At 45.3% G+C, this 24808-nt stretch overlaps 1 protein-coding gene and 1 long non-coding RNA gene across 6 annotated transcripts; both read right to left on the bottom strand.

Moving 5' to 3' along the window:
* Positions 1-7654: 7654 nt before the first annotated feature.
* On the bottom strand, positions 7655-10268 carry LOC103976779 (probable BOI-related E3 ubiquitin-protein ligase 2). The gene is made up of 3 exons (XM_009392102.3): positions 9989-10268; positions 9554-9909; positions 7655-9472 (listed from the first exon to the last, which is right to left on the bottom strand). The coding sequence occupies exons 1-3, from the start codon at positions 10038-10040 to the stop codon at positions 8942-8944; spliced, it is 939 nt and encodes a 312-aa protein (XP_009390377.2). The 5' UTR covers positions 10041-10268; the 3' UTR covers positions 7655-8941.
* Positions 10269-20769: 10501 nt separating this feature from the next.
* LOC103976838 (uncharacterized) lies at positions 20770-24473 on the bottom strand. 5 transcript variants are annotated; one of them, XR_010484733.1, is made up of 6 exons: positions 24315-24473; positions 23377-24042; positions 23206-23270; positions 23057-23132; positions 21045-21669; positions 20770-20980 (listed from the first exon to the last, which is right to left on the bottom strand). It is a non-coding gene; the product is annotated as an uncharacterized LOC103976838 (long non-coding RNA). The 5 variants fall into 5 exon arrangements; XR_010484734.1 differs by having other exon boundaries at positions 20770-20867; XR_010484732.1 differs by having other exon boundaries at positions 20770-21346; positions 21425-21669; positions 24315-24472.
* Between the last annotated feature and the right edge of the window lie 335 nt (positions 24474-24808).

The raw sequence follows: 24808 nt of genomic DNA, 5'->3' as shown, positions 1-24808 counted from the left end.
ACATAAATACTTTATATTAATTTGAGCAATATATAGATATATATACGTAGGATTAAGTGGGGTCCAAATTTTAGGTATTTTCTTTGATTCGGACCCGTTCCAATATATCTAATGGGTTTAAGGGTTGACCAACAAAATTGCACTCGAATCTTGAACCTTTTTGCTGCTATACCTCAACTATCACCTGTAACTCCACTGGCGATTGAAAGTGGAGGTTAGAAGAGGCGAGGGAAGGGAGAGGAAGAGAGGTTGATTAACGGTGTAGGTGGCCTTTTCACTGGTAGCCGAACACGCGCCATACTTTCAACGCGTGGTCGACCCACAATAATTTGTGACGTCAGCAATCAGGATGGATGAATGTGTCGTACCTGTTTCCTTGGAGGCTGTTTCTTCCTGCTCCAGAAGCTCGTTCTCTTCGCATGCTCTCTCTGCATCAAGGGATAGAAAATAATAATAATAATAATAATAATAATAATAATAATAATAATAATAGCTAAAAAATAATAGAATATATAAAACTTGATATTATCAGATTTGCTTTGGACCAAGTAGAATAGTCGCAGGATGAAAAGAATATTTTCAAAATGATAATTAATTTTTTTTTGTAAATGGACAATGAAATCATACCGAATATAATAACATGTCTAATACCATTGATAGACAAGATGGGAATAACTTAATTTAATTTACTAATTGATCCTTTACAAAGTTCCAGGTTAAGTACAACAATAAAAAAAATTAAAAATATATTTAATTACATTAAATCAACTATATGATATCATCCTTCCTTTGAAGAAAATAATATTTTAAGTTAATTCGATAAATAGTTTTCATCTTTTGATGATTTTTTTACTAATAAGCTTTCATCCTTGGAGATGAATCCTTAAGATATTTAATAAGATCTGCAATCTTTACAAAGTTCTAGTCAATAAATTCAAGTAAAAAAATATAAAAATATATAAAAATAAAAAAATACAATCATATTAAATCAACTATATGATATCGTCTTTCCTTTGAAAAATATAATATTTTAAAAATAAATATTTTTTATTAATAAACTTTCATCTCGAAGATATTTAATAAGATTTGTAATTTTTGATAAACTGTTTTATTTATTTATTTACATTTACTTTCTTGTTCTCTTTGTCGAGTGGATGCTGAAATATGATTACATATGCGAAATATCATTAAACTAAACAAATTTATTTTATCAATAAATCGACTGTTGCATCATAATTATTTAAAACAGCATATTTATTAATAGCCCATCTCAAATAGTTTTAATCGCATTGTCATCTCAAATGGTATACTATTAACATCAAGTAGTAGAAAAAAAAAATTCATTAGATTTGGCAATGAACAAAGAATTGAATGTTGGCGGTAGAATTTCAAATTCTTGAGCCAACATAAGCATGGTAGGAAGCAGAATCTAGATCCGATTGACCCAACCACATCAATTTTAATTTACCAATCAAATCATAGGCTCGTAAGAATAGGACATTGGTTCTAACGTTGCTTGTCCCACCCAAAGACCCTTGTTTTACGAGTATTACTTCACCTTCAGACTTCCAACACACTTTAAGGTTCCTCATCTCTGCTCCTTTATCCATTTAGTTATATAAAACGACTGTAACCACTTTTTACTTGCGCGTGGGAGAGACATGGCTTGGTATCGACATTGGAAAATAGATCCACCCCTATTAAATTATCGATACATGAGTTGGGAAATAGTAAAGCTCGACCAACTCGGTTGTCATGTTAATACTATTCTAACCCTATAAACGAGGAGTGACGATAAAAGTCAAATACACTTTTACTCTTTATTTTTGTACTTTCATTCTCATCACTGATTTGGATATATTCTACCTTGAACGTAGGAGGCTCGATGTCCCCGCTACCCCACAAGTCTAGTGCACTCATCGCTACATCCACATCCGATTCAGCTAGCTCGATAAGGTTCACCTTAGTATTTTTGAAAAATTTACAACCTATTTTATTTAAGGAATAAACCAAATCAATCTCAGTCCTCCACTTCGGGGCAGAGATCCAAACCTGACCTCATCATATGTTTATCTTGTGTTTCCCAACCCCATTGCAGTTCATTGCAAATTGATACCTCTAAACTTCAACTAATATTTCCATAAATTGATGAATAGTCATGTTCAATGTCCTCCATTGCCACTCACCCATGTACACCAATTCCAAGTTGGTCAACAGAGAAATCGTTTTTATTCTTTTAACATAAAAATCTATTATAGAAGAAAAGAAGTGCACTAAGCATCATTTTCTTGCTCATAGGAGAAAGTTGTGGTTGTTTTTTAGTGATCCAGACTCACCTACATCGTGCCAAAGAACGCCCGACAATACCATATCCCAGGATTAATATAAGCAAAACAAACAATTGAAGGAATAGAAATTGACTCAGAAGCAATAAAAGACGTGTGCGTTGAATGGGAATTTACCGACACAGGTCGTCTTCGTGGTCAAAGGAAAATACCACCACAAGCTACTCATTTTGGCGAAGACAAGCTATTGATAAGGGAGGGGTGTGGCGTAGATATGTCATGCACATCTCACACCAAACATATTACATCCTCTCTCTCTCTCTCTCTCAGAGTGTCTGTCATTGGTATCAGCAACATATTACATCTTTTATATGACCTACGATGACCTACGACGATTCGTTGAGTTGTTGGCCTTTGCCTAACGCACCCATACTCACAAAAGAAGAAAAAGGTACAGTAAAAGAAAAGACTTGGCATCTCAGCAACCGAGTAGCTGACACATCCTTTCCTCTGCTGGTCAATGTCAGCAGAAGTCCAGCGTGGCATCGTCAGACCAAATGGCTGACGAAGAGTCCTCCGTACCCCAGATGAAGCTCCGAGATAGTGTTTAGGATTCTCGAGTGGCATGCCTTATAGTCGGGTGCTCGCATGCATTTGTGTATGGGCTATCCCTTTTCATTTGCTAATCGAGTGTTTTGTTTTGTTTTGTTTCGTTATACTTACATGATTTCACTTTTTGTAACTATATCTTCTTTCCATGCAGTTGGTTACAGGGAGATTAATCATCGGCGAGCATGCTACAATCGTTTGGCTTAGACAAAACTATTAGACTCCCTTGATGTGTAGGTGTCATAAGAATAATACTCTATCAAGTAAAATCAGCTAAGTTTGTATAGATGGATCGTATCGGGGCAAACATGAAGGCATCGGCAATGATAGGCTTATAAGGATGCAAACAGTCAAAAAATACTGAGCAATGTAATTATGGGGCCAATTTGAATGAATCAAATAGGTTGCTTACCTTCTCCTTGAGTAATGGATTGCTGCTTCCGTCCGGCCTGCTTCTATTAATGGGTTGGTGAGATGCCTGCACAGTAAATGCACGTCTGGAAACAAACCGAAGGTACAATTTGCTTTTCCAAATTCTAATTGAAAGAAGTAATGCCATAGTTTGAGAGTGAACTAATTCACAAAACCAAAGTTGAATTAGCAAGTCTAAAGATGAACAAAAAGTAGGGAAATAAGCTATACTTACAAAGCTTATAATGCCACAAGGGGAATGAATAGACAGTCTTAAAAGAAGGGCCACATTTTAGCACAATACTAAGTTTTTTGCCTAATTCAAACCAGTTGACAACAAACAACATACTGCTGTGATCGCAAAAAAAAAAGGTCCGCAAGTTATAAACTGTCCATCATCATGTCACTCGCCTATCTGTATGACAGGCTTCAGATATAATTTCTGAACTCCTCATGCTAAATATGCTCTAAATTAGGAGTAAAAGCAATTTGACCAATATCTAATATAAAGTGATGCATCAATACAATGTAGCTACCAGGCATCACAAAATAACAAGTTAAACAATGGCATAGTTAGTAGCTAAACTGAGCATGGGATCACAAGAACCATGTTATGATTTGTAATTTAACTACAGAACAACATCGAACTGCATTTTTGAAGTGGAAGAAAGAAATAACATATTTCAAGGCAGATTCTCCTTCACTTCAGTATATTTTGCAATTATTTTTCAGAGGAACACATGGAAATCCTCAAAACCAAACTAGCTCAAAAAGAGAGCATTTTTTAGAATAAGAAAACAACTACTGCATAGGTAAGCCAGTATGCTTACACTCTTTTCTTTACAGGAAATAATGGAGGGCCAGTGTCCACCTAGACATATTAATTACCTGGTAAAGTTCAAGGGCAGTATCTCCACAAGGATAGTCTAAAGCCCAATCATGGTCAGTTATGTAAATTCTTTCACAACTAAGAAATCCACAAGCTCAACAGCTAAAAGGATAGGTGTCTTAATCCACTAAAGTATGCAGTGGAAGTGTTACATGAAAAGGCCTGTGACATCTGATATCCTTTTGGCGCAGCAGGAAAATTCTATCATTATTGGCTAATTCTATAAACTTATACATGAAAACTTCCATCTTCTGTAATTTTGCAATATGTATTACAAGATCAACGGAAATAAGCATTGTTCACCTTTTTTTTTCCAAAATGAAAAGTAAATTTATTTAAGAATCCAAAACTCTACAAAAGGATCCATGCAGTTCCAAGTTCAAAAAGTATTGTTCACCTTCAACCCATTAATATGCCTAATTAAAAGAGGAAATGGCTATATTTTGTATGATCGTAATAATCATGACCTTATTTTCTGTTTTTTTTACTGTATTATTGAGAAATGCCACCAAGTCCTAGTAGATCATGGTCACTATATAATAGCTTCAGGGCAGTCTCAATTGTGGTAAATACCAATTGGGCTGTAGGCCATGGGTAAAACCAAGTCAATTGTTGTCCACAAGACTTAACCATGCAACCTCAAGTTTTTTTAACATGCTTCTAGTCTTATTATACACACTACCTCAGCTGTGACATGATCTGCAAATTTTCATCATCAAACAACACAAGGATGAATGCCACATCTGCTAGATATTAGACACCCATCCAGGATGGAGCATAATGTGTTGTCCACTTACCAAGTCTGACTAACGTGATTCATATACTTAAAAACCACACCTTCGAGTAGGTCATTGACCAATTTATGCCCAATTACTAATAGGTAAAGAACTTTGTGCTTATACAATCAAGTTGAACATGAAAATAACACAACAGAATACCTAATTTACATTGACAAGAGGCAATGTGCTATGGTTGACAATGGAGGGATTCTAAAGAATCTAAACACTTGCACAAGCTTGAAAAATATAGTGAAAAGAATGACTAAAGATAACAATTGCATACACATCAAAGACCGACTTAAGTAATAAATTGCAATAGAATGCTGACTATAAATAGAGCTTCTACAATCATCAACTGGTCATCCAACAACAACTTCCATGGTGTCATACGACCATCTAACTATTCAAACAGACAATCCATACCAAGATAAACTACAAGCCTAATGACGACTAGCGATCAAGCAAATCTTAGCACATTTGCCAAAATCGAAACAAATGGATACAGAATGAATCTCAAACGATAATCCGAAGAATCCTCGATCAAGTAGTGTCGTTCTGTTCTGTCAGACATCTTCCTAATAGCTTCCACAGTAGACTAGTTTCATTGGAAGAACCCTAGAAACTACTAGAAAATCATGCATCGCTATCTTCCACGATCCAATGGTTATGACCGATCATAGACTTAATTGGCCAATGGAGAGGGGGCAATATTTACAGGAAAAGAAGAACAAAAGGATTCAAACTAGGAGAGCTACGATCGATCGGGCGACGGGTATTACCTGTTCTTCCATCGGTGGGACCGGCGGACGACGTACGAGGGTTTCTTGAAGGGGCGATCGATCTCGGATAGCCAAAGGCGTAACTGTATCCAGGTTCAGTGGAAGCACTCGAAGAGGTCAAGATCAAGATCCGATTCAATGGAAAACAGAGGTGACGGAGAAGGAAGAGATTGCGGCGGATCGGCGGAGGTGGGCGGGACGAGGAAGGGGGTTTGGGGAAAAAGGCCGACGAAGAAAGTGGCAGATGAGAGGGAGGGAGGGAGGGAGGGAGGGAGGAGGAAGAAATCAAACTAAATATAAATAAGTAATAAAAGATGTTTCCATTAGGTATGGTATGTTCTAATACTACAAATTCTTACGCACAATTATTACGCGTATAACAGTGCGTCCCAGATAGAACTTCACGAACTCATCTGACGGTGCATGTCAACGGTACCGCGTGAAAGAAAGTTACTGATGTGGGTTTGGTGAAGCGAATCGGTTTCTCACGAGCAGTGGTTATTTCGGACGACTCGCCCATGCGTTGCCCGCCTCACCTGAACGAACGACGATTCGGTCTGACCCGGGCCGGTCTGTGGAGCCCACGGTTCCTGCGGTGGGAAGGTGATACGGTACATTGTTTCGCGAGCCAAAACATTTTCTTGATTCGGCGCAGGTGTTTCTGCTGCCAAAAACACTTGCGTGTGTACGCGCCTCGATGGTTTGGACACCGTACCAGAAACCCCTCTCCCTCTCTCTCTCTCTTAAAACATTTGTCAGTCTATGCGGCATCCTAAGCTGCTGATGTTTGCCGAAGCCATGAATTCTTGTGTTTCCCGTGATGCTGAGTGATAACACAATCTTAAAACTTTTGCATCACCTGTAGCCATCAGAATCTACTGATATCATTTCTGCTTTACTCTTGACCCAATGAACGGTAAAATTCTGTCATCTTTGAACTGTCTTCACCATGAGCACTGGCAGAAAAGATTGGGAAATGGCAGTAGCTTGTTCAAAAGATGTCTTAGGACAGGACAGTGTGATGATGAAGCATCGAGGATTCTATTGCCTTTGTTCGATGAATATGGAGACCTCACACCTCTGCCATCATTAATTTGCTGCTTCTCTCACCACCTCCGAGCTGAATTAGCAACGTTAGAAAAGGACAAAGAACACATCACAAGCAGTGTAGGAAATGACCTTTTTAGTTGGAGTGCAGCAGATGTCTGTGTACTCAGATCAGCCAGGTGAGATGGCCACCCTTTGCACCCCAAAAGCTGCCCTATATATGTGAGCTGATGTGCCTTTTGGTGAGGGAGCTCTGAGAGCTCTGAGTCACATCCGAAGTTTGAGAATAGCGGAAAGGAAAAGGGAAGCAAGCGGACATGGAGTGGGCAGATGGAGGAATCCTCTTCCAAAAGCTAAGAAACAAAGGTGAGGAAGGCATCAATGGATGCTTTAGGCACCAAGTGGTGCAAATGATCTCACATCAATCACGGCTCTTTCTTAGGTAAAGCAGGTATTGTCCATTTGAATCTGATTCCATTCGAGAAATCTAAAACTGGATGGGTAGAAACAGAAAGCATCAGATGAAGAACGCGGTTACTACCATGCTAAAAATGTCTGCTAGGTAAACAAAATCTGAATCGTGATGCTTGCTGTGAGTTCATGTCATGTCCTCAAAGAATAGTATGTATGAGTCGGCCATATTCTTCATCCATCTACGTCAGGTGGAATTCCCTGAAATGGCCACAGATTTGCAGGATTCGATGGATAATACGGTGATGAGGACAACTGAGGACTAACAGTGAACGAGGACAATAATTGCTTCACCCATTTCGAACAGAGTTCCGACTTCCGAGTAGGGAGGCGACTGCATGCTTTTCTGAAATGCAGATAGAGAGAGAGAGAGAGAGAGAGAGAGGAACAAGGCGAGCTGTAATTGATGGTGGAATACTTGAAAGCAACTTGTGATCAAGAGTTCTCTCAAAAGAAGAAGAAGAAGAAAACACCCCGATGACTTCTCTTTTTTGGGCCAAGACTGCCGTTGTCTGCTTGCAGGAGCGTCGACGCGTGCCGAATCGCTCACTTCGGTCTAAGGAGATCTGCAATTACTGTGGATATACGTGAACAGCTGTTGATGCAGCGTTCGCATGATTGATGGTGGAGCGGCCATGGAGGAGTCATGTTCGTGTAAAAGGACATGCACATTTAAGCAGGCCCTACTGCCGTCCGGCTTCTGCATCCTGACCGTGCAAGAGAGGAACATGTTCGCCCAGTCAACACGACAAGGTGAGGTGGACTCATAATGCCGAGAAGATCTCGTCGTTCTGCCTTCGTTTTAGATTGGATCTAAATTGCGGACCGCACATACCTTGGGAATGCCCATTGCACTGTGCATGTCTGCAATCCTCTGCGATCTCTACCCCACTAAGACTCCAAGAAAAAGAAGTGCTGTGCGAGAGACCATCATGGAGCACCTCGAAAGCTGAAAGTTCACAGCCTCACAAACTCTTTCTTCTTTTCCTTGTTCCTTCCTCCCATCCAATTTTTCCATCTGCAACATCACGTTTTGCAAGGAATATGCTGCACATGTGAGCACACAGCATCTCTTCACCTCAGGATCACACTAACGACGCCTCCTCATCAAAAGCTACACTTAGACCGTGACAGCAGCTCCAGTTGCTGGGGCACCTCCTCCCAAAACATCTCCACCTCTTCTACACGTAGTAATTATTGGCAAGAAGAATTCCATGGGATGGTGCAAGTAACGCATACAGGCAGAGAGCTAACAGGAGGGATTAAAGAAAGCTCCAGACTTCCAAAAGCTACAAAGGATAAAGCAGGGCAAGTCGACTGATCCTTCGACACAGGATGCTGTTATCAGATTCAGATCGTGTCAGCTGCCCTTCCCCAAGAAGAAAAAAGAGAGAATATTTAGCAAGAGAATCCATGTGACAACTTGAATCGTGCCGTGGCCTCAGCTTTCACTTCTTCACAGTTCAATTGCAGAAACGAAGAAGAAGAAGAAGAATTCAAGCTTTTCATGTGTTTGAGGCTCACCGACTACGCTGACGGGTCGCCTTCTTTGACTCGTCATCTGAAAGAAGGCTTCTTCCTCCGTTTACATCACAAGAGAGGATATGGACATAATTGATGACTCCATCGCCGGTTCACTAGTCCGACCGGAGGATGAACCGGAGACTCAGGCTAAGACGAACCAAATCGGACTTGGATGCAGGCGTTCTTAGCGGAGCCGCAGACGGGACACGCGTCCGCCTCCGGCTCGCAGTCCTTGCACAGGCTGACGTGCCTGCAGGGGAGAAGCAGGAAGCAGGCGTCCGTCCCCCGGCACGCCCTGCACGTCATCCGCCACCGGGTGTCGTCTTCTTCCACCTCGAAGCAGCACGAGTGCGCGTCGTCGGCCGGGAGAGGCGTCGACTTGCTATCGCCGTAGCCTTCTCGGGTTGCCACGGCGGCGTTCTGCAGGAGGGCGTGCCCCAAGCTGGCTTTCAGGCTGCTCACGACGGCCTCGTTGTTCTTGGCCATGCTGAACCAGATCTGGTTCTCTTCGCTCATCTGCCGCACCTTCTCCTCCAATTCCGCGTTCCTCCGGACGGCGCGTTCCAACTCGGCCTCCTTCTCCATCAATCGCTTCGTGACCTGCTGCTCCATCGCCGAGAGGAACACTCGGCAGTTTCTCTTTCGTGCCTCCTCCAGTCCGGTCCGCAGTCTTTCGTTCTATAATACACGATCATTCAGTCAAGAAAAGAACTCGAGAATCGAGCAAACCAATACAACCATGAAAGGATTAGATGATACCTGCAGGCGGACGAGGGCGTCCATTTCCAGGGTCTGCTGGTAGATAAGGGAGATGAGATCACGAAAGAGAGGGGAGACGGCTTGTGAAGCCGAAACAAACCGGTCGCTGGTGGAGGTGGCAGAGGACTCGAGCAGCCGATACTGGGGAAGAACCCCGCATATGTTCTTGTCACCGACGGGGTTCAGCGAAGCGGGTGCTGAGTTGGGGCCCCGGAACTGAGGCGCGAGCACAGGCGACGGCATGGATTCCTCCCGCGCCCGCTTCCTGGAGCCGGAGGCATTGCACGTGAGCTCACTCTGCGGATCGGTGAACACCGTGGCGTTGTTCAACATCAGGTGCTGCTTGCCGGCGTGCCCTGCAACAGCAAATCCCAGTCAGCGTTTCCATTACCACACATCACAGTCCTTTATCGAGAGCCGGAATGGGTCTCTCACCTTGGTCAAGGTTGCTCTGGAATTGCAGGGGATCGCGGTAGCCTCGCATCATCTGCAGGTCATCGAGCGTACTCTGCCTTGCCCTGCTATGTAGCAGGAGGGAGTGTGTGAGGAGCAGCAAAGACCAATCTTTCTCATACGGTAGAGAGGGGAGAAAAAGCGTCGACGGCTCATCGGCTGCCGAAAGCGTTGGAGAGGTTGTGCGCTTGCACGGCCATCGGCACTCCACGACGAGAACGATTGTTATGCGCGTTGGGCGAAATGGCGTGAGAGGCGTATCGGCGTGCCATATATATAGAAACCTTAGCTATATGTATCGACAGAGATGGAGGTGAGTGGGAGGTGGACACGTGTCAAGTGGAGGGCAGGGCAAAAGGAAGACTAGTGTAACAAGGGCAGTGTGGGGGCTACATGACTCGGCGCGGGGCGTTCGCGTCCTCGAACGCTGCAAATGTAAATACTGCAACGGACGGTCAAACCCAGCGCGGTGGACGGAGAGACGCGATGCAAGCTGCAGCGAGGAGACCCTCCTCCGCCCTGGTAGCTCTGCCCTCTCGCGGACCGCTATTGCCGGTCACGTGTTCGGGAAAAGTACCGACCGAGGTGATATTTCTTTAGTGGGGAAAGGGAACGAGATGCTGATGCCTCACCAAACGCGCAGCGACGACGGGAGCGGAAGACTATCCACATCCAGGCCAACACCAAAAGCATGGGATCAGTAAGAGACGATAAAAGCGTGCGCCAACTGTTCGACGAAATGGAATCCGATTTGACGGGGTATTGAAGTCGTGATGAGTCGGTCGCGCGGTCCTATGTGGCGTATCATCTGCGGTTCCTTTAATAGAGACAGGAAGAGTGGGGGACGCATTCCCATGGGAATAACGTGACCCTCGTAAAGAGAAGGCATCGCACTCTGTACCGCTGCCCAGGACGCTGTCCTGCTGTTGGTGGGTCGGGTCTCTTCTGGGCGTGCATCGGGAGCATTAAACTTCCACTGCCCAGCGGATGCGCTCAGGGGAAAGACCGCCACGGCAGAGAAGGAAAGAGAGAGAGAGAGGCCTTCATTTCTCTGCAATTTGCTGGACGATGCATCCCATGTGAGACACGGACTTGAAGGTCTCGCATGTCCAGGTTCTCAGATCTCTGGTCCGATCTCCACGGGAAGATGACATCGAACGGGACATTAGGACGGCGTAGCGTCTGTTCCACGGCGCGGTCAGAGCTACTTGGACTTTTCTGTGTCGCAATGCCTCGTAGGGTGGGGCATCAAATTGATTGGATTTTGTGTTGGATTAGGGAAGGATCTGACGAGAGAACAGCCGGTCAACTCCACATGATTTCAATATTGGAGGCGCAGTAGGTTTCCACGAACGATACTTGTTAGTGTAGATAACTTTAAGTCGTGACTTCGAGATCGACGCGATTTGGTTCAGGTCCTGATAATGAGGGATCTCTTGGGATATTTCTCGAGACTGCGGAGGTGGTCGATTACGGTGGTCCGATCAGGACGGGGTCACCGTTTCCTCCGGGAAGGGGCTCCTCACCTGGGCGCTTAGCGGGAGACCTCGGCCTTCGCACCTGCACAGTGGTCAAGTCAGGGAGCTCAGACCGACCCCTTCGATGATCAAGTTAGTGTAAGGTGAAAGGGGTTTCTTTTTGCTCTCTCCTTCCCCTCAGAGCGTAAGGGTTTTTATAGTAAGAATTTCCGTTGCATGACGTGCTTGCCTGCAAGGAACAGGATCGTACTTCTGATAGTGTCTGACATTGCCGTTGGCGTGACATGAGAGATCGAGCCTAAGCAGGGTATTAATGTGCCTCGGTAGGCGTTTCGATCCGCGTTGATCGAGTGGCTCATCAAGTTGATAGAGGCGAGATGCGTCACCTAATGCAGCTAATATCATGTGAGTCTTATCGTAATTATTACCCTCATCATATTCCCCCGAAGGAAGCTATGCGTCGGCTGTAGTAATGGGGTTCCGAGGCATGGCTTCAGCTTCGAGAAAGTGTTCTTGCCCAGGGCCTACCGGCCCCACACCCGTGGCGTGGGAGACATGGAGTTTAGCGACGAAGGGGGCTGCATGCCCGGTGATGACCCTGGGTATTGTGCAGCCGAGGAGCACAACTCAGTCGAGCGGGTCGAGCAGAGGCTATGGTCTCGGGGAGGGGGGGGCTCAGGTGCACGACACAGGCGGGCTGGTCGAGGAGGTGTGGCCTCGGGCGACACGCGGCCGAGGAGCATGATGCAGGTGGGCAGGCCGCGCAAGTGTGGTTTCAGGCAACATGCGACCGAGGAGCACAACGCAGACGGGCTGGCCGCGCAGGTGTGGTCTCGGGCAACATGCGACCGAGGAGCACGACGCAAGCAGGCTGGCCGTGCAGGTGTGGTCTCGGGCAACATGCGGCCGAGGAGCACGACGCAAGCGGGCTGGCCGCACAGGTGTGGTCTCGGGTAACATGCAGCCGAGGAGGTACAGTCCCCATTGCGTGAATGGCCATGTGCAGTCAATGCGGGCGAGCGGGACTACAGGCTGTCGGGGCGTTCGGGCGTGCCTTTGGCACGGGCCGCACTTCTGCACGTAAGATTTTACGTCTCGGACCATGGTGGGCCAGTAGTATCCTTGGCGAAGGATCTTGTAGGCCAAGGTCCGACCAGCGATATGCTCTCCACAAATCCCCTCGTGGACCTCGGCCAGGATCGTTTGAGCCTCTTCCGACTCGAGGCACCGTAGAAGAGGTTTCGAGAAGGACCGCTTGTAGAGCCGTCCGTTTACCTCGGAATACCATGCCTGCGTTCGGCGAATGCGCCGAGCCGCGGCCTCGTCGTCGGGAAGAATCCCGTCGCGTTTGAAGAGCAGCATCTCCTATACCCACATGGCGCGCGCATCGACGGGAGCTATAGCTGAAACCGAGATGGCACGGAATGGGAGCTCTTTAACCTCGGAGTGGATTCTGTGGTCCGGCCTTGAGGCCAGCTTCGCCAACTCGTCAGCTCGTTCATTTTGGCTCCTCGACACCCTGGATATTGTAAAGCGAGAGAAATTGGAGGCTAGGCTTTTTACCTCCGCTAAGTACTTCGCCATGGTTGGTTCCTTGCCCTCGTACCCGTCGCCGAGTTGCTCGGCCATGAGCTACGAGTCGATGAAGACGTGGATGGCGTCTACCTGCATCTCGAGGGCCAACTTCAGTCCTGCCAGGAGTGCCTCGTATTCGGCTTCATTATTGGTTGCTCGGAACCCGAAGCGAAAGGATCGTTCGAACGAGCATTCGTCGGGGGTCGAGAGTATCAATCCCGCTCCCACGCTACTCGAGGTAGCCGAGCCGTCCACGTGTAGTAACCACGCCTCCTCTGGCTGCTCGGAACTTCCATTCTCGTTCTGAACAAGTTCCGCGATGAAGTCGGCCACAGACTGGGCTTTGACAGCAGTCTTCGGTACGTAACGTATGTCGAATTCTCCGAGTTCTACCGACCACTTGAGGAGCCATCCTGCGACATCAAATTTAGATAGAACATGCCGGAGCGGCTGGTCGGTGATTACCTCAATCGGATGAGCTTAAAAGTAGGGGCGTAGCTTCCAGGATGCTAGCACGAGCTCCAAAGCAAGCTTCTCGATTGGCAGATACTTTTCCTCGGGCCCGTTCAGGACATGACTGATGTAGTAGACCGGTAGCTGCTCCCCAGAGGCCTCTTTGGTTAGGACGGAGCTGACCGCGAGCTGGGAGGCGGCTAAATAAATACTGAGCTTTTCCTTGAAAGCGACCGAGGAAAGGCGGGGGAGGTTGGCCGAGTGTTGTTTGACTTGTCCGAAAGCCTCTTCACACTGTTCCGTCCATCGGAAGTCCTTCGGGTTCTTCAATACCCGGAAGATGGGGAGGCGGCGATCACCAGACCGGGACAAAAATCGGGACAAGGCAGCAAGCCTTCCGTTCAGTCGCTGCAAGTCCTTGATCGTCTGGGGGGCCTGCATGTTGATGACCGCCCGAACCTTTTCCGGGTTCACGTCGATTCCTCTTTCATGCACGATGAATCCGAGGAACTTTCCCGAGCTGACGCCAAAAACGCACTTCGTCGGGTTTAGTCGCAGGCTATGCCTTCGTAGCATGGAGAATGTCTAGGCCAAGTCGGTCAGGTGGTCTGCCGCCATGCGACTTTTCACGATCATGTCGTCGACATAGACCTCGACGTTCTGCCCGATCTGCGGGGCAAACATTTTGCTCACGAACCTCTGATAGGTAGCACCCGCGTTCTTCAGCTCGAACGACATGACTTTGTAGAAATACACCCCTAGATCGGTGATGAAAGTCGTGTGCTCTTGGTCCTAGGGCGCCATTCTGATCTGGTTGTAGCCGGAGAAGGCGTCCATGAAAGACAGGCAAGCATGCCCGACAGTTGCATTGACTAGCTGATCGATCCTTGGGAGGGGATAGCAGTGTTTTGGGCATGCACGATTGAGACTGGTGTAGTTAACACACATCCTCCAGCTCTCATTAGATTTCTTTACTAGAACTACATTAGACAGCCACCGCGGGTACTTGACTTCCTATATGAAGCCAGTCGCTAAGAGTCCCTCCACCTCCTCGCGGATGGCTAGTTGCCTATCTGGTGCTTGGCGTCATGGTTTCTGTTTTACTGGCCGGGCATCGGGTGATATGTTCAGGTGATGTTGGGCGGTCGCTGGGTCGACACCCGTCATGTCGGATGGCGACGAGGCGAAGACATCGGCGTTCTCCTGCAAGAAACCGACGAGCCGCTCCCGCTCTTGCTCGGGGAGTTCTGACCCCACCTTTAGCATTCGGTCTGGCCGATCCTTCATTAATGGCACGTCGCAGGTGGGCGCCATCGGCTCAGGATGTAGCGTCGGCCGCTTCTTTTCCCTCGGGTCCTCTAGAGGTTGGTCAGACTTCGCCCTTTTATGTAGCAAAACCGTCGTCAGGTAGCATCATTTGGACTCTTGGGGGCTTCCCCAGACTTCCCTTGTCCTGGCGTGGGTTGCAAACTTCACCGTCTGGTGGTAGGTGGAGACTACGGTTCTAATCCTGTTGAGGGTTGGGCGGCCCAGGATGGCATTGTAGGCAGTGGGTAGATCCACCACTAGGAAGGTGGACATCACCGTCTTCGTCCTGGGCGGGGCTCCCAAGGTTAAAGGCAAGGTGACCGTCCCCAACAGTGAGATTGAGTCACCGGTGAATCCTGTGAGCGCTGAGCAGATAGGCTTCGAGGACTCCTTGGCTAGCCCAAGCTTCTGGAAGGCGTCCAGATAGAGCACGTCAGCTGAGCTCCCGGTGTCGATCATGATCCTTCTCACCTAGGCGTTAGCAATCCGAGCCATTATCACAAGCGTGTCGTCATGCTTCGGTCACGCAGCGTCTTCAGGAGGGAACGCGACCTCGGGGTTGGGACCGCAATGGAGAGCATCAGCCCTCGCGAAATGTGCGTACGCCTTCCTCCCGGACATACTGGTCCCTCCGGCTACCGAGCCTCCCGTGATGACATCGATGTGGCGCTCCACGGGGCCCTCCGGATGGGGTGAAGGTTCCCTATTTTGTCGGACGTACCGATTGAGGTGTCCCTTGTGGACAAACTCCTCGATCTGCCTCTTCAGCTCGCGGCACTCTTCGGTGTCGTGCCCGCTTTACCAGTGAAAGCGGCAATATTTGGATTGGTCAGCGAGTTCTCACGGGTTTCTAATCAGGACGGGGGCCCTAAGCAGCCCTTTCTCTCTTATCTGGAGAAATATCTCCGTTCGGGACGCGCCTAGAGGGGGCAGAGGAGGCCTCATAGCGAGCGGATCAGGTCGGTCCAGCCTGCGCCTAGTCGCGACAGACTGCTGCCCGCGAGCCGATTCTGGCCTGGCCCTCTTGTGTTCTTCCCGCTTCCCGGCCATCCAAGCCTCAGCCGCGACGAACTAGTTCACCCGCTGAAGCATCTCAAGTACCGCGGTAGGAGGTCTCTCAACGAGGGACTAGAAGAATCGTGAAGGTCACAGGCCCGCCATGAACGCCTGCATCAACAAAGAGGGGTGAGCATCATATAAGCCCCGTATATGCGTTGCAAAGTGGTTCACAAAGTGGGAGAGGGGCTCGTCCTCCCTCTGGTGCAGTCCGAGAAGCAGCGCAACAGACGGTTTTGGCCGTGCGTTGGCCAGGAAATTGAGCTCGAAATCTCTGACGAGTTGGTCAAATGAGGTGATCGTCCCGGTCTTCAGGCCGCTGTACCACGCGCGGACTGGCCCTCTCAAGGTTGTGGGGAATGCCCTGCACATCAAAGCGTCAGAGGTTCCATACAATGCCATTTGGGCGCGAAAGGCTGCTACATGGTCCGTTGGGTCGGTGGAGCCATCATATGCATCCAGAGAGGGGAGACGGAAGTTCAGGGGTACTGTCTGATCCCATATTTCAGGGACGAATGGGAATCCTTGGTGTGCGTCCTCCCCAAGCTCTCCTTTCGGCCTGCGGACCTCCTTCTGCACCTCGTCCAGCCGTTGACTGACGAGGAGCAACTGGGATCGCAGGGTGTCCGCTGAGTCTGAAGAAGGTGCCTCGGGCTCCGTGTGGCCTCTCCAGTCTGCTGTCAATCGATCCCCGAGTGGGAATGATGGGACCCGAGGCGAGGCGGGAAGCTCCGGAGGTGGTGTGCGGGCTTGAACAGGTGGCTCCTGTTGCCGCAGCGGTTGAGCGATTAGCGGACGAGAAACGAGTGGGATGATGGATTGCACCATATCGGTTAAAGCTTGGACTTGATGGGTGAGGTCGAGAAAAGCCTCAGATGAGACAGGGGATGGGTCGGAAAATGGGGCGTGGGGTGGTGACAAGCCCGGGTCGTTGAATATCCGCCAATAGCGTTCTGAGGTGGTGGCGGGGTGTTCGTTGCGGGGACCCCTATGTGAGGAATGTTCCCCTAGGGCTCCAACCGGATGTGACCCCTCAGCAGCAGGCTCGTCCGATCCAACCGGGTGATCTCTCGACATTCAAGCCTTCATTCTAGCGCCAAAAATGTTAGTGTAAACAACTTTAAGCCGTGGTCTCGGGGCCGACACGGCTTTGTTCGAGTCCGAATGATGGGGGATCTCCTTGGGACGTTTCTCGAGACTACGGAGGTGACCGATTACGGTGGTCCAATCCGGGCGGGGTTGCCGTTTCCTTCGGGAAGGGGCTCCTCACCTGGGCGCTTAGCGGGAGACCTCGGCCTTCACACCTGCACAGTGGTCGGGTCGAAGAGCTCGACCCGACCCCTCCGACAAACAAGTTAGTGTAAGGTGAAGGGGGTTTCTTTTTGCTCTCTCCTTCCCCTTAGAGCATAAGAGTTTTTATAGTAATAATTACCGTTGCATGACGTGCTTGCACGCAGAGAGCAGGATCATACTTCTGATAGTGTCTGACATTGTCGTTGGCGTGACGTGAGGATCGAGCCTGAGCAGGGTATTAATGTACCTCAACAAGTGTTTCGATCTGCGTTGATCGAATGGCTCATCAAGTTGACAGAGACGAGATGCGTCACCTGAGACATTATTATCATAATTATTACCTCATCAATACTAACGTGTTTCAATTCCACGCCTCCGCATGGTTCTAAAAACATTCCTTGTCGGTAATTTGCAGGCCGCGACTGACGGATCCAACGTTGAAATCTACAGCTATAAACGGGTGGAAATGGATTTAGACGTCCGAATCTTTTTGTGTCCCCCAACATATCACAAGTCACGGAAACGGGCGTGAAGATGAATAGATCTGTTGCCGACGCACTCATTGTGTGCACGGATGTCTTCTTGGAAACTTGGTGACGTTTATCTTCGATCCGTTCTCCTTTGGCTCGTATGGTCATACTCTCTAACGTGATGTTAAGATCTTAATAGAAGATTAATTGCAATCGTTGTAGATCCAAATATACCTGTCACTACACGAAGAAAAGTGTCACGTCCCGAATTATAATTTTTTTAATATTTTATTATTCATAATTTACATAATAAACTTTTTTTTTTCATCTTTGAATTCAAATAATTATCTTTATAACAATAAATATTTTATTAACTAGAAAATGATCCTATTTTCTTAATAGGATCATAAGTTTCTTCCATTTAAACTTCATATCAATTACACAATAGTAGATTACTCTAAAAATAAATATAAGATAAAAACATATTAACAATCACACATCTTAGTACGAACCTTATAAAAATCATAAAAATAATCTTCAATATTCATGAAATATAAATAAATATCGATAATTTAATAAAAAAATATATTGATTTATCATAAAACTTATGCACAAGAAAGATGATGATAATTTCTTACATAATAAATAAAATCATGCATCAGCCACATGCAATACATACAAAATAATCATATAATAAAGACATACTTCACGGGATGGATTCCTCCCAACAGTTGAAGGAGATAATCCATATCGCACTCCTAACAATGGATAGAGTGGTATCCCTCACTCGTCCAAGTGAGGATACGTTCCTCCCAACAATGGATGGAGAAATCGTCTAACAATCACGTTTGATGGCCTGCTAATCCCCGAAGGGAATTGTCATACTTGCCCTTGATAGGGATACATAAACATTCATCATCATTCATTACACTTATCCATTCACTCACACATATATTAAGAAATCAATATGATTAAATATTATGTGAGACCATGATATAAATCTACTAGACTTTGTTCATTGATGGCTCTATACTGTGATGGGCCCATAGCTCCTTTCACAGGTTGCACTCCCAATGTGAACTACTAGTCTAATCACAACTATTACATAATACTAATCATATCAATATCATAAACATAAGAAAATAGAAAACCAATAGTCATTTTCAAATGACATCTTCAGATAAAACCTTTAAATTCATCAAATCATAAAGGTATGAAGCATCAATCTCTCGATAGTCCTCAATCAACTTAAATCAAACTTAATTTAATTATGATCTAATGGAACCAACCTCAAATCCTTATAGAACAGGTCTGGAATCACACTAGACTAGTCTAATTTAGATTTGATTAATCTCGATTAGGTCAAATAGGTTTGAACTGGTCAAGTTAGTTTTTAATCACCCTAAACCAGCTTTAACTAATCAAACATGTATGATTTAGTCAATTAATAAGCTCAAACCAATAGAGATAAAATTGGACTATGTCGTATAGTGCTAACCCAAACTGAACTAACCCACCTGAGTCTTGGACGAGTCACATACACTGCATATACGTGTTTCAAGTACTAGGTTGAGTTGAGGTACGACAGGCTATATAAAAGGAGTGACAATATGTCTAATGCAAATCGCATAGTTATGTAGGCTTAACTTCATGGACTAGGCTAAGCCTCACTTATAAGTTGGGTTGTATCTGACCATACGAACTGGGTTGTACCTAGCCGCATGAGCTGGCCCATGCCTGACCACATGGTTGGATTATACCTTATTACATGAGTTGGGTCATACATGATCACATAGATTGGATCGTACTATACCACATGAGCTGGCCCATTCCTAACCACATGGACCTTACCATATGGGCTGGGCCATACATTGCCACATGGACTAGATCATACCTAGCCACATGGGTTGGGTTATGCCTGACCACATGGATTAGGTCATACCTTGCAATATGGGTTAGCTCCTATCCGGCTACATAGGTTGGGTCATGCTGAGTTACATGGGCTAGGTTGTACTTGATCACATGAGCTAGATCGTACATGACCATATGGGCTAAGTCGATCCGATCTCACAGATCAACTTGACTATTCCAATTAGGCTCGTCTTATCAAATTAGATTTTAATATTTAAAATTATTAAAGAACGACTCAAATCCATTAATAAAAACTTTAAATTAATAATCTTAAATTTAAAACTAATTAATTATAAAAATTCACATATAATTCTTGAAATATAGATATAACTAATTAAATAAATTAGAACTATTATGTTAATCCAAAAATAAGAATTTAATCAATATTAAAATTTACTTAAGCTTAAGAGATCAATATAAATAAAATAATCATTCTAACATCACAAAATAATTATCATTATTGAATTTCGAAATTAAAACATCAGTATACATAAAAAAATTATAATAATCTCAATATCAAGATCTTAAAATATAAATCAAAACTAGTTAAAAAAAAGAAGGAAAGAATCCTATCTCTCTCTCTATATATATATATAGGAGAAGATGATTAGGATTAGAAAATAAAGTATGTACTTCTAAACTATTTACTTTCTATATATCAAATCACTCATTAAGAAATAAATTAATTAATAATTTAATTAATTAGTAGAATTTCTAACTTATCAATGTGATTAACGAAACTAAATTTAATTATTTTCTTAACTATAATACACAGATATAGAAGTTAATAATAAAATAATACATCATTTATAATAATTAATTTATATTAGGTGAAAAATTATCGGTGATTATAAAAAGAAGCCAAAACTTCAATACCGTTATGTTAGCAAGATATATCTGTTACCATTAACGTTCTTGATAACTTAAATAACCTTTTAATGGAGCAATACATTGAACTATGTTTTGTCACTGCATCCGAGCTAGTTAGCGTAGTATTATAATATAAATGATAGATCTCATATCCCGACATGGTCTTTAGGCACAAGATATCATATATTTATTCCTCGTACCTCTTTAGTAATCTCTAGTGTAATGATAAAATCTTAGCAACTTGACTTTTGATACGAGAAGAGAGTAATTATTCTTACTTATCATACCTTCACTCCACTATGGTAGCCAATCCGAATTCAAACGACACACGCACAAACTAATAGGAATCTTCATAAAGCATATGCTGCATTCCTCATATAAATCTTTAGCATCCTTCGAACTTCCTTCTCTCCTTGCATCCTTTATTGGAGTATCCTCAGACGCCTCCTATTTCACAAGTTCCACTTGAAATACCAAATTTGCAATGCAATGCTTTACATTCTAGGATTCTGAACATGACAAGACCCTCCAAGGGTTGTGATGCGGATGATGGGCGCGACCTAAAGAGTGCAGCAATCTAATCAACTCCATCCATCACCACGTGGATAGAGAGAGGAACCATACCTCAAGGGAAAAATGGAACGAACATGTGCGGCCAAGTGGGTGAGACCCACCAGTCCAGCCGCGCACTACACGCCCAACGACGTCGACCTCCCACCGAGCCACGATTGGTTTGACTTTGGGTCCTCGGGTGCAGGAGATTTGAGAAAGATCACAAGTAGGGTCATGTAGCCTGCAGTTTAATGAGAACATAATTTCAAGTTACGAGAGTCGATGTATATGATATACTGTACATCAGCTAGCTTAAGGAGGCCCATGGGCAGGCCTCCTCACTCCTTGCTGCATGCATGTCTCCCAGGAGCTGGCTGCATGAAGACAAACTGTTCGAGGTAAATCCACGAGGAGGAGGAGGAGGAGGAGGAGCAGCAGCAGAAACAACCCACCGCTGACGGAAAGGCTTGGCTGTCGTAAGCTTTTCCACTTGATGAGGCATTGGCATCCCGTGAAGACAGGCAATCAAAGGGCTCGTGCCACTTTTCCTCCTCCTTTTGCACTGTGGATCTGTAGGAGTTGCAACTTTTGATCAGGAAGATTCGTTGTGGATAGTTTCACAGGTTTCTCGGGGCTTCTTGATGACAACAACCCATCCCTGGGTAAAATTGGGTAGGCGGTGGATGACTCCAATCACCTGCAGGGCATATGCCATAGAATTGGGTGAAGTCAGTGACAGTAAGAGATCCACATCCTCTTCCAGCATATGTACTACATTTGTGATAAGTTCACGTAGCAAAAATATACACAAACATACAGAGAGAGAGAAGCAAAATGTGGATGTCACAACTTAAGCATCACAAAAGTACGAAAAAGATGCCTCGTATAGTAAATCACATATGGATGTTTCATATTCTAAAACAACAATAAATAATCTTTAGTTTCCTCTACATTGAGCTAGTTCAGATTAACCGGGCAAACAAGTAGAAATTTGTCTTTCCCTGACAAACAAAGCAATAGAAAAATATTACAAGGAAAAGGAAAAAAGTATAAAGTCAACTTGAAAAATCCATGAGGAAGGAATTAAAAGAAATAGGTATAATGTAAGCAAGAACTTTTACGGGCGCCACTCGGACACATCAGACCTCCTCTAGAATTGGTAGATTACGACGAATGATGAGCATAGTGAGGGTTCAAATCATCATCCTTGTCGTAAAATAAGCATACACTAACTGGTCGGGTGTAAGCAATCATTTTAGCCAACTTCCACCAACCCTAAACCCACCAAGATCAGCAATCACAAAGATGAAGAAAACATCGTCAATATCACACAGAAAGAGAAAAAGTATAAAGTCTGTAAAATTCATACAAACAACAGGGAGAGACTGAGAGAGAGAGAATAAAGTACCCAGACAAACTCGAAGTATATAACAGCATCATCTTCTAAGCACAGTTCTAAAGAGAAAAGAATCTAACAAATGCAAAGCATGAAAAGTAGTAAATATCCAACAAAAGTATGGGGAGAAGAAATCTTGCAATTACTTTAATTTCATCAAAAAATACTCTACCACAGGGCATCTCCGAATGGATCAAATCTAAACTTCTCCAAATTTCAGAATGCTAGAAAACAGTTTTGAAAGGGAGGTGGGCTTTATGATGACAGAGAAGAAAAGAGTTGATTCATCATTATCTCTTACAATCACTCATCACCCTCTATCTTTTCTTTCTATAATTTAGTGTATTAGATCTCTCTCTCTCTCTCCTTCCTTGTTAACCTCTAATGTATTAGATTATCATATTATCCCAGACACCAATCCAATAGTTTGAAGACAAATAAGTTCGAGTTTGACATACTAAAACTCTTCAACCAACTCCTTATCTAAACAAAATTCAACTTGATTTGCAACACAGAAATTATTACAACATATGAAAAGTACCTACAATATCTGTTATTTTTTGACATTTTGATCCACAACTAGACACTATTTACACTGAATAAGATTTTATTTTGACATGAATTTCCACTGGATTCAAACAGTAAAAGTTAGAAGCATTAGTTTCAGAGAGTTGGGATACAGAAATACCAGCAGCCAATTGCTTGATCAGAATACAGGCAATTCATTAATATGCTGGAGACAATCATCTTCGTCACTGAAAGCACTGCAAATTGAGATATTTCAACAAGTCATTTAGCAGCTGCAGTGATTGCATCTGGAGGAAAGATTAGACTTACATCCTGTTGCTTGGATGCAAAAAACACACAATAATTCCTTGATTTCTTACAGTAGCTTTGTGAACCTGGAACAAGCAACAACAGACAAATCCACTGTGATCAGAACAGAGAGGGGCAAAAAAAAAAAAAGGGGAGGGGGGAGAAATATGAAGCATCAATTCATTGTCTCACCCAATTCTTGGTTGTGATCAGATCAAGCAAGCACAGATCACAACACCACCTTTTTATCTTTTTTTTTTTTTTTGGCTTTAGATCATAGAAACAGATCATATTTACAAGAACAACTAGTACACCCCAAGAACACACAGAACTCTCTCTCTCTCTCTCTCTCTCTCTCTCTCTCACCTCCATACATAAAAAGGGGGAAGCAGCGGAAGAATAGGGTTGGGTGGATGAGACAACAAAGATACCAAATTAAGAATCCCTCCAAAGCCATCGGGAATCGCCGATCCTCTTTGTGGTCACTGAGCTTCCACGGTAGGGGTGCGGGATGAGTTCACGGGTGCCGGAGGAGGAGGGATCGACGTTGGGGAGGGCGGCGAGTGGCCGTGGGAGTTCGTCCTGTGGAGGCGGCACTTGAAGGAACCCGCATGGGTGGCGGGAGCACACACGCACTTGGGGATCGACCCGCCGGCGGCGCCCTGGCCGCAGGCCGCTGAGTTCGAGGACAACGCCCGCCGAACCCCGCGCGGTGACGGCGCCTGACCACGCGGCGACGGCGCCTGGTGGTGGTGGCCGTGGTGATGGTGGTAGTCGTGGTGCTGCTCGTTGATCTCATCGCCATTGGCCACGAAGTTGGATGCCATCTTTTTTAGTTTCTTTAAGGTTTCTTCAGATCTGAAGAAAAAGAAAGAAAGAAAGAAAAAAAAGGACATCAGAGATTTTAAATCAAATAATTATCAATAAATTAAAAATAATTAAACTGATTAGCGAGAGATAGCGACGTAAATAATGCAAAAATAATATTAAAAAAAGGAGAAAAATATAGTGAGAATGGCTCGGCCGTCGCGTTTCAGGTTCTGATTTAGTCCAATTTTACACCAATTAAATCTAACAAGAAAAAACACTTAGAAAGAAGAGGAGGAAAACAAAGGGGAAATAAAACGAACCTTAAACAAAAGCGAGGAGCCAAATCGGCAAACTGCGTTCCATAGCACAATACTGCGATTTATAGAGCGGAGACGCCCATCACGGGCAGGACGGGCAGCTACCCGTCCCGTCCTCTCGGCTGCCCGGGATTCCTCCCGGCGCCCGCACACAGCCCACCCCCCCGCCCTCCACACCCACTGCGCCGAGGCTCCCCCTGTCTCGTCCCAAGCAGGGAACACCCTCTCGAGGTCGCAGCACGCCGACGTACTGCTTCCGGTGGGTCCCGCGCCTTGTTTTGTGATACCGAAGGCTGTTTCCTGTCGGAAGGAAGAGGGCAGCCTCATGCGGCCACCCGCAGCCCAAATCTCCCGTCTCACTCCAAAACAAACCGACCCGGGTGTGAAATGACGCAAATGCCTTTTATCTCTTAATGCGGGTTACTGCCACGGCTCCATTTTGGTTTGCGCGCGAGGGCGGGGCCCACGAAGACGGGAGGCTACTAATTGCGTGCGGG

Source organism: Musa acuminata, chromosome BXJ2-2 (assembly GCF_036884655.1).
Source record: "Musa acuminata AAA Group cultivar baxijiao chromosome BXJ2-2, Cavendish_Baxijiao_AAA, whole genome shotgun sequence".
Classification (NCBI taxonomy): Eukaryota; Viridiplantae; Streptophyta; class Magnoliopsida; order Zingiberales; family Musaceae; genus Musa; species Musa acuminata.
Note: the sequence above shows the minus strand (reverse complement) of the source record. Positions and strands in the feature narration are given on the sequence as shown.

Bases quoted from the DNA above. Each gene is read 5' to 3' on its own strand.
- LOC103976779 (XM_009392102.3), bottom strand. From the start codon at position 10,040: ATGATGCGAGGCTACCGCGATCCCCTGCAATTCCAGAGCAACCTTGAC. The intron at 9,910-9,988 runs GTGAGAGACCCA...TTGCTGTTGCAG, and splicing joins CCAGAGCAACCTTGACCAAG to GGCACGCCGGCAAGCAGCAC. The intron at 9,473-9,553 runs GTATCATCTAAT...CGTGTATTATAG, and splicing joins ACGCCCTCGTCCGCCTGCAG to AACGAAAGACTGCGGACCGG.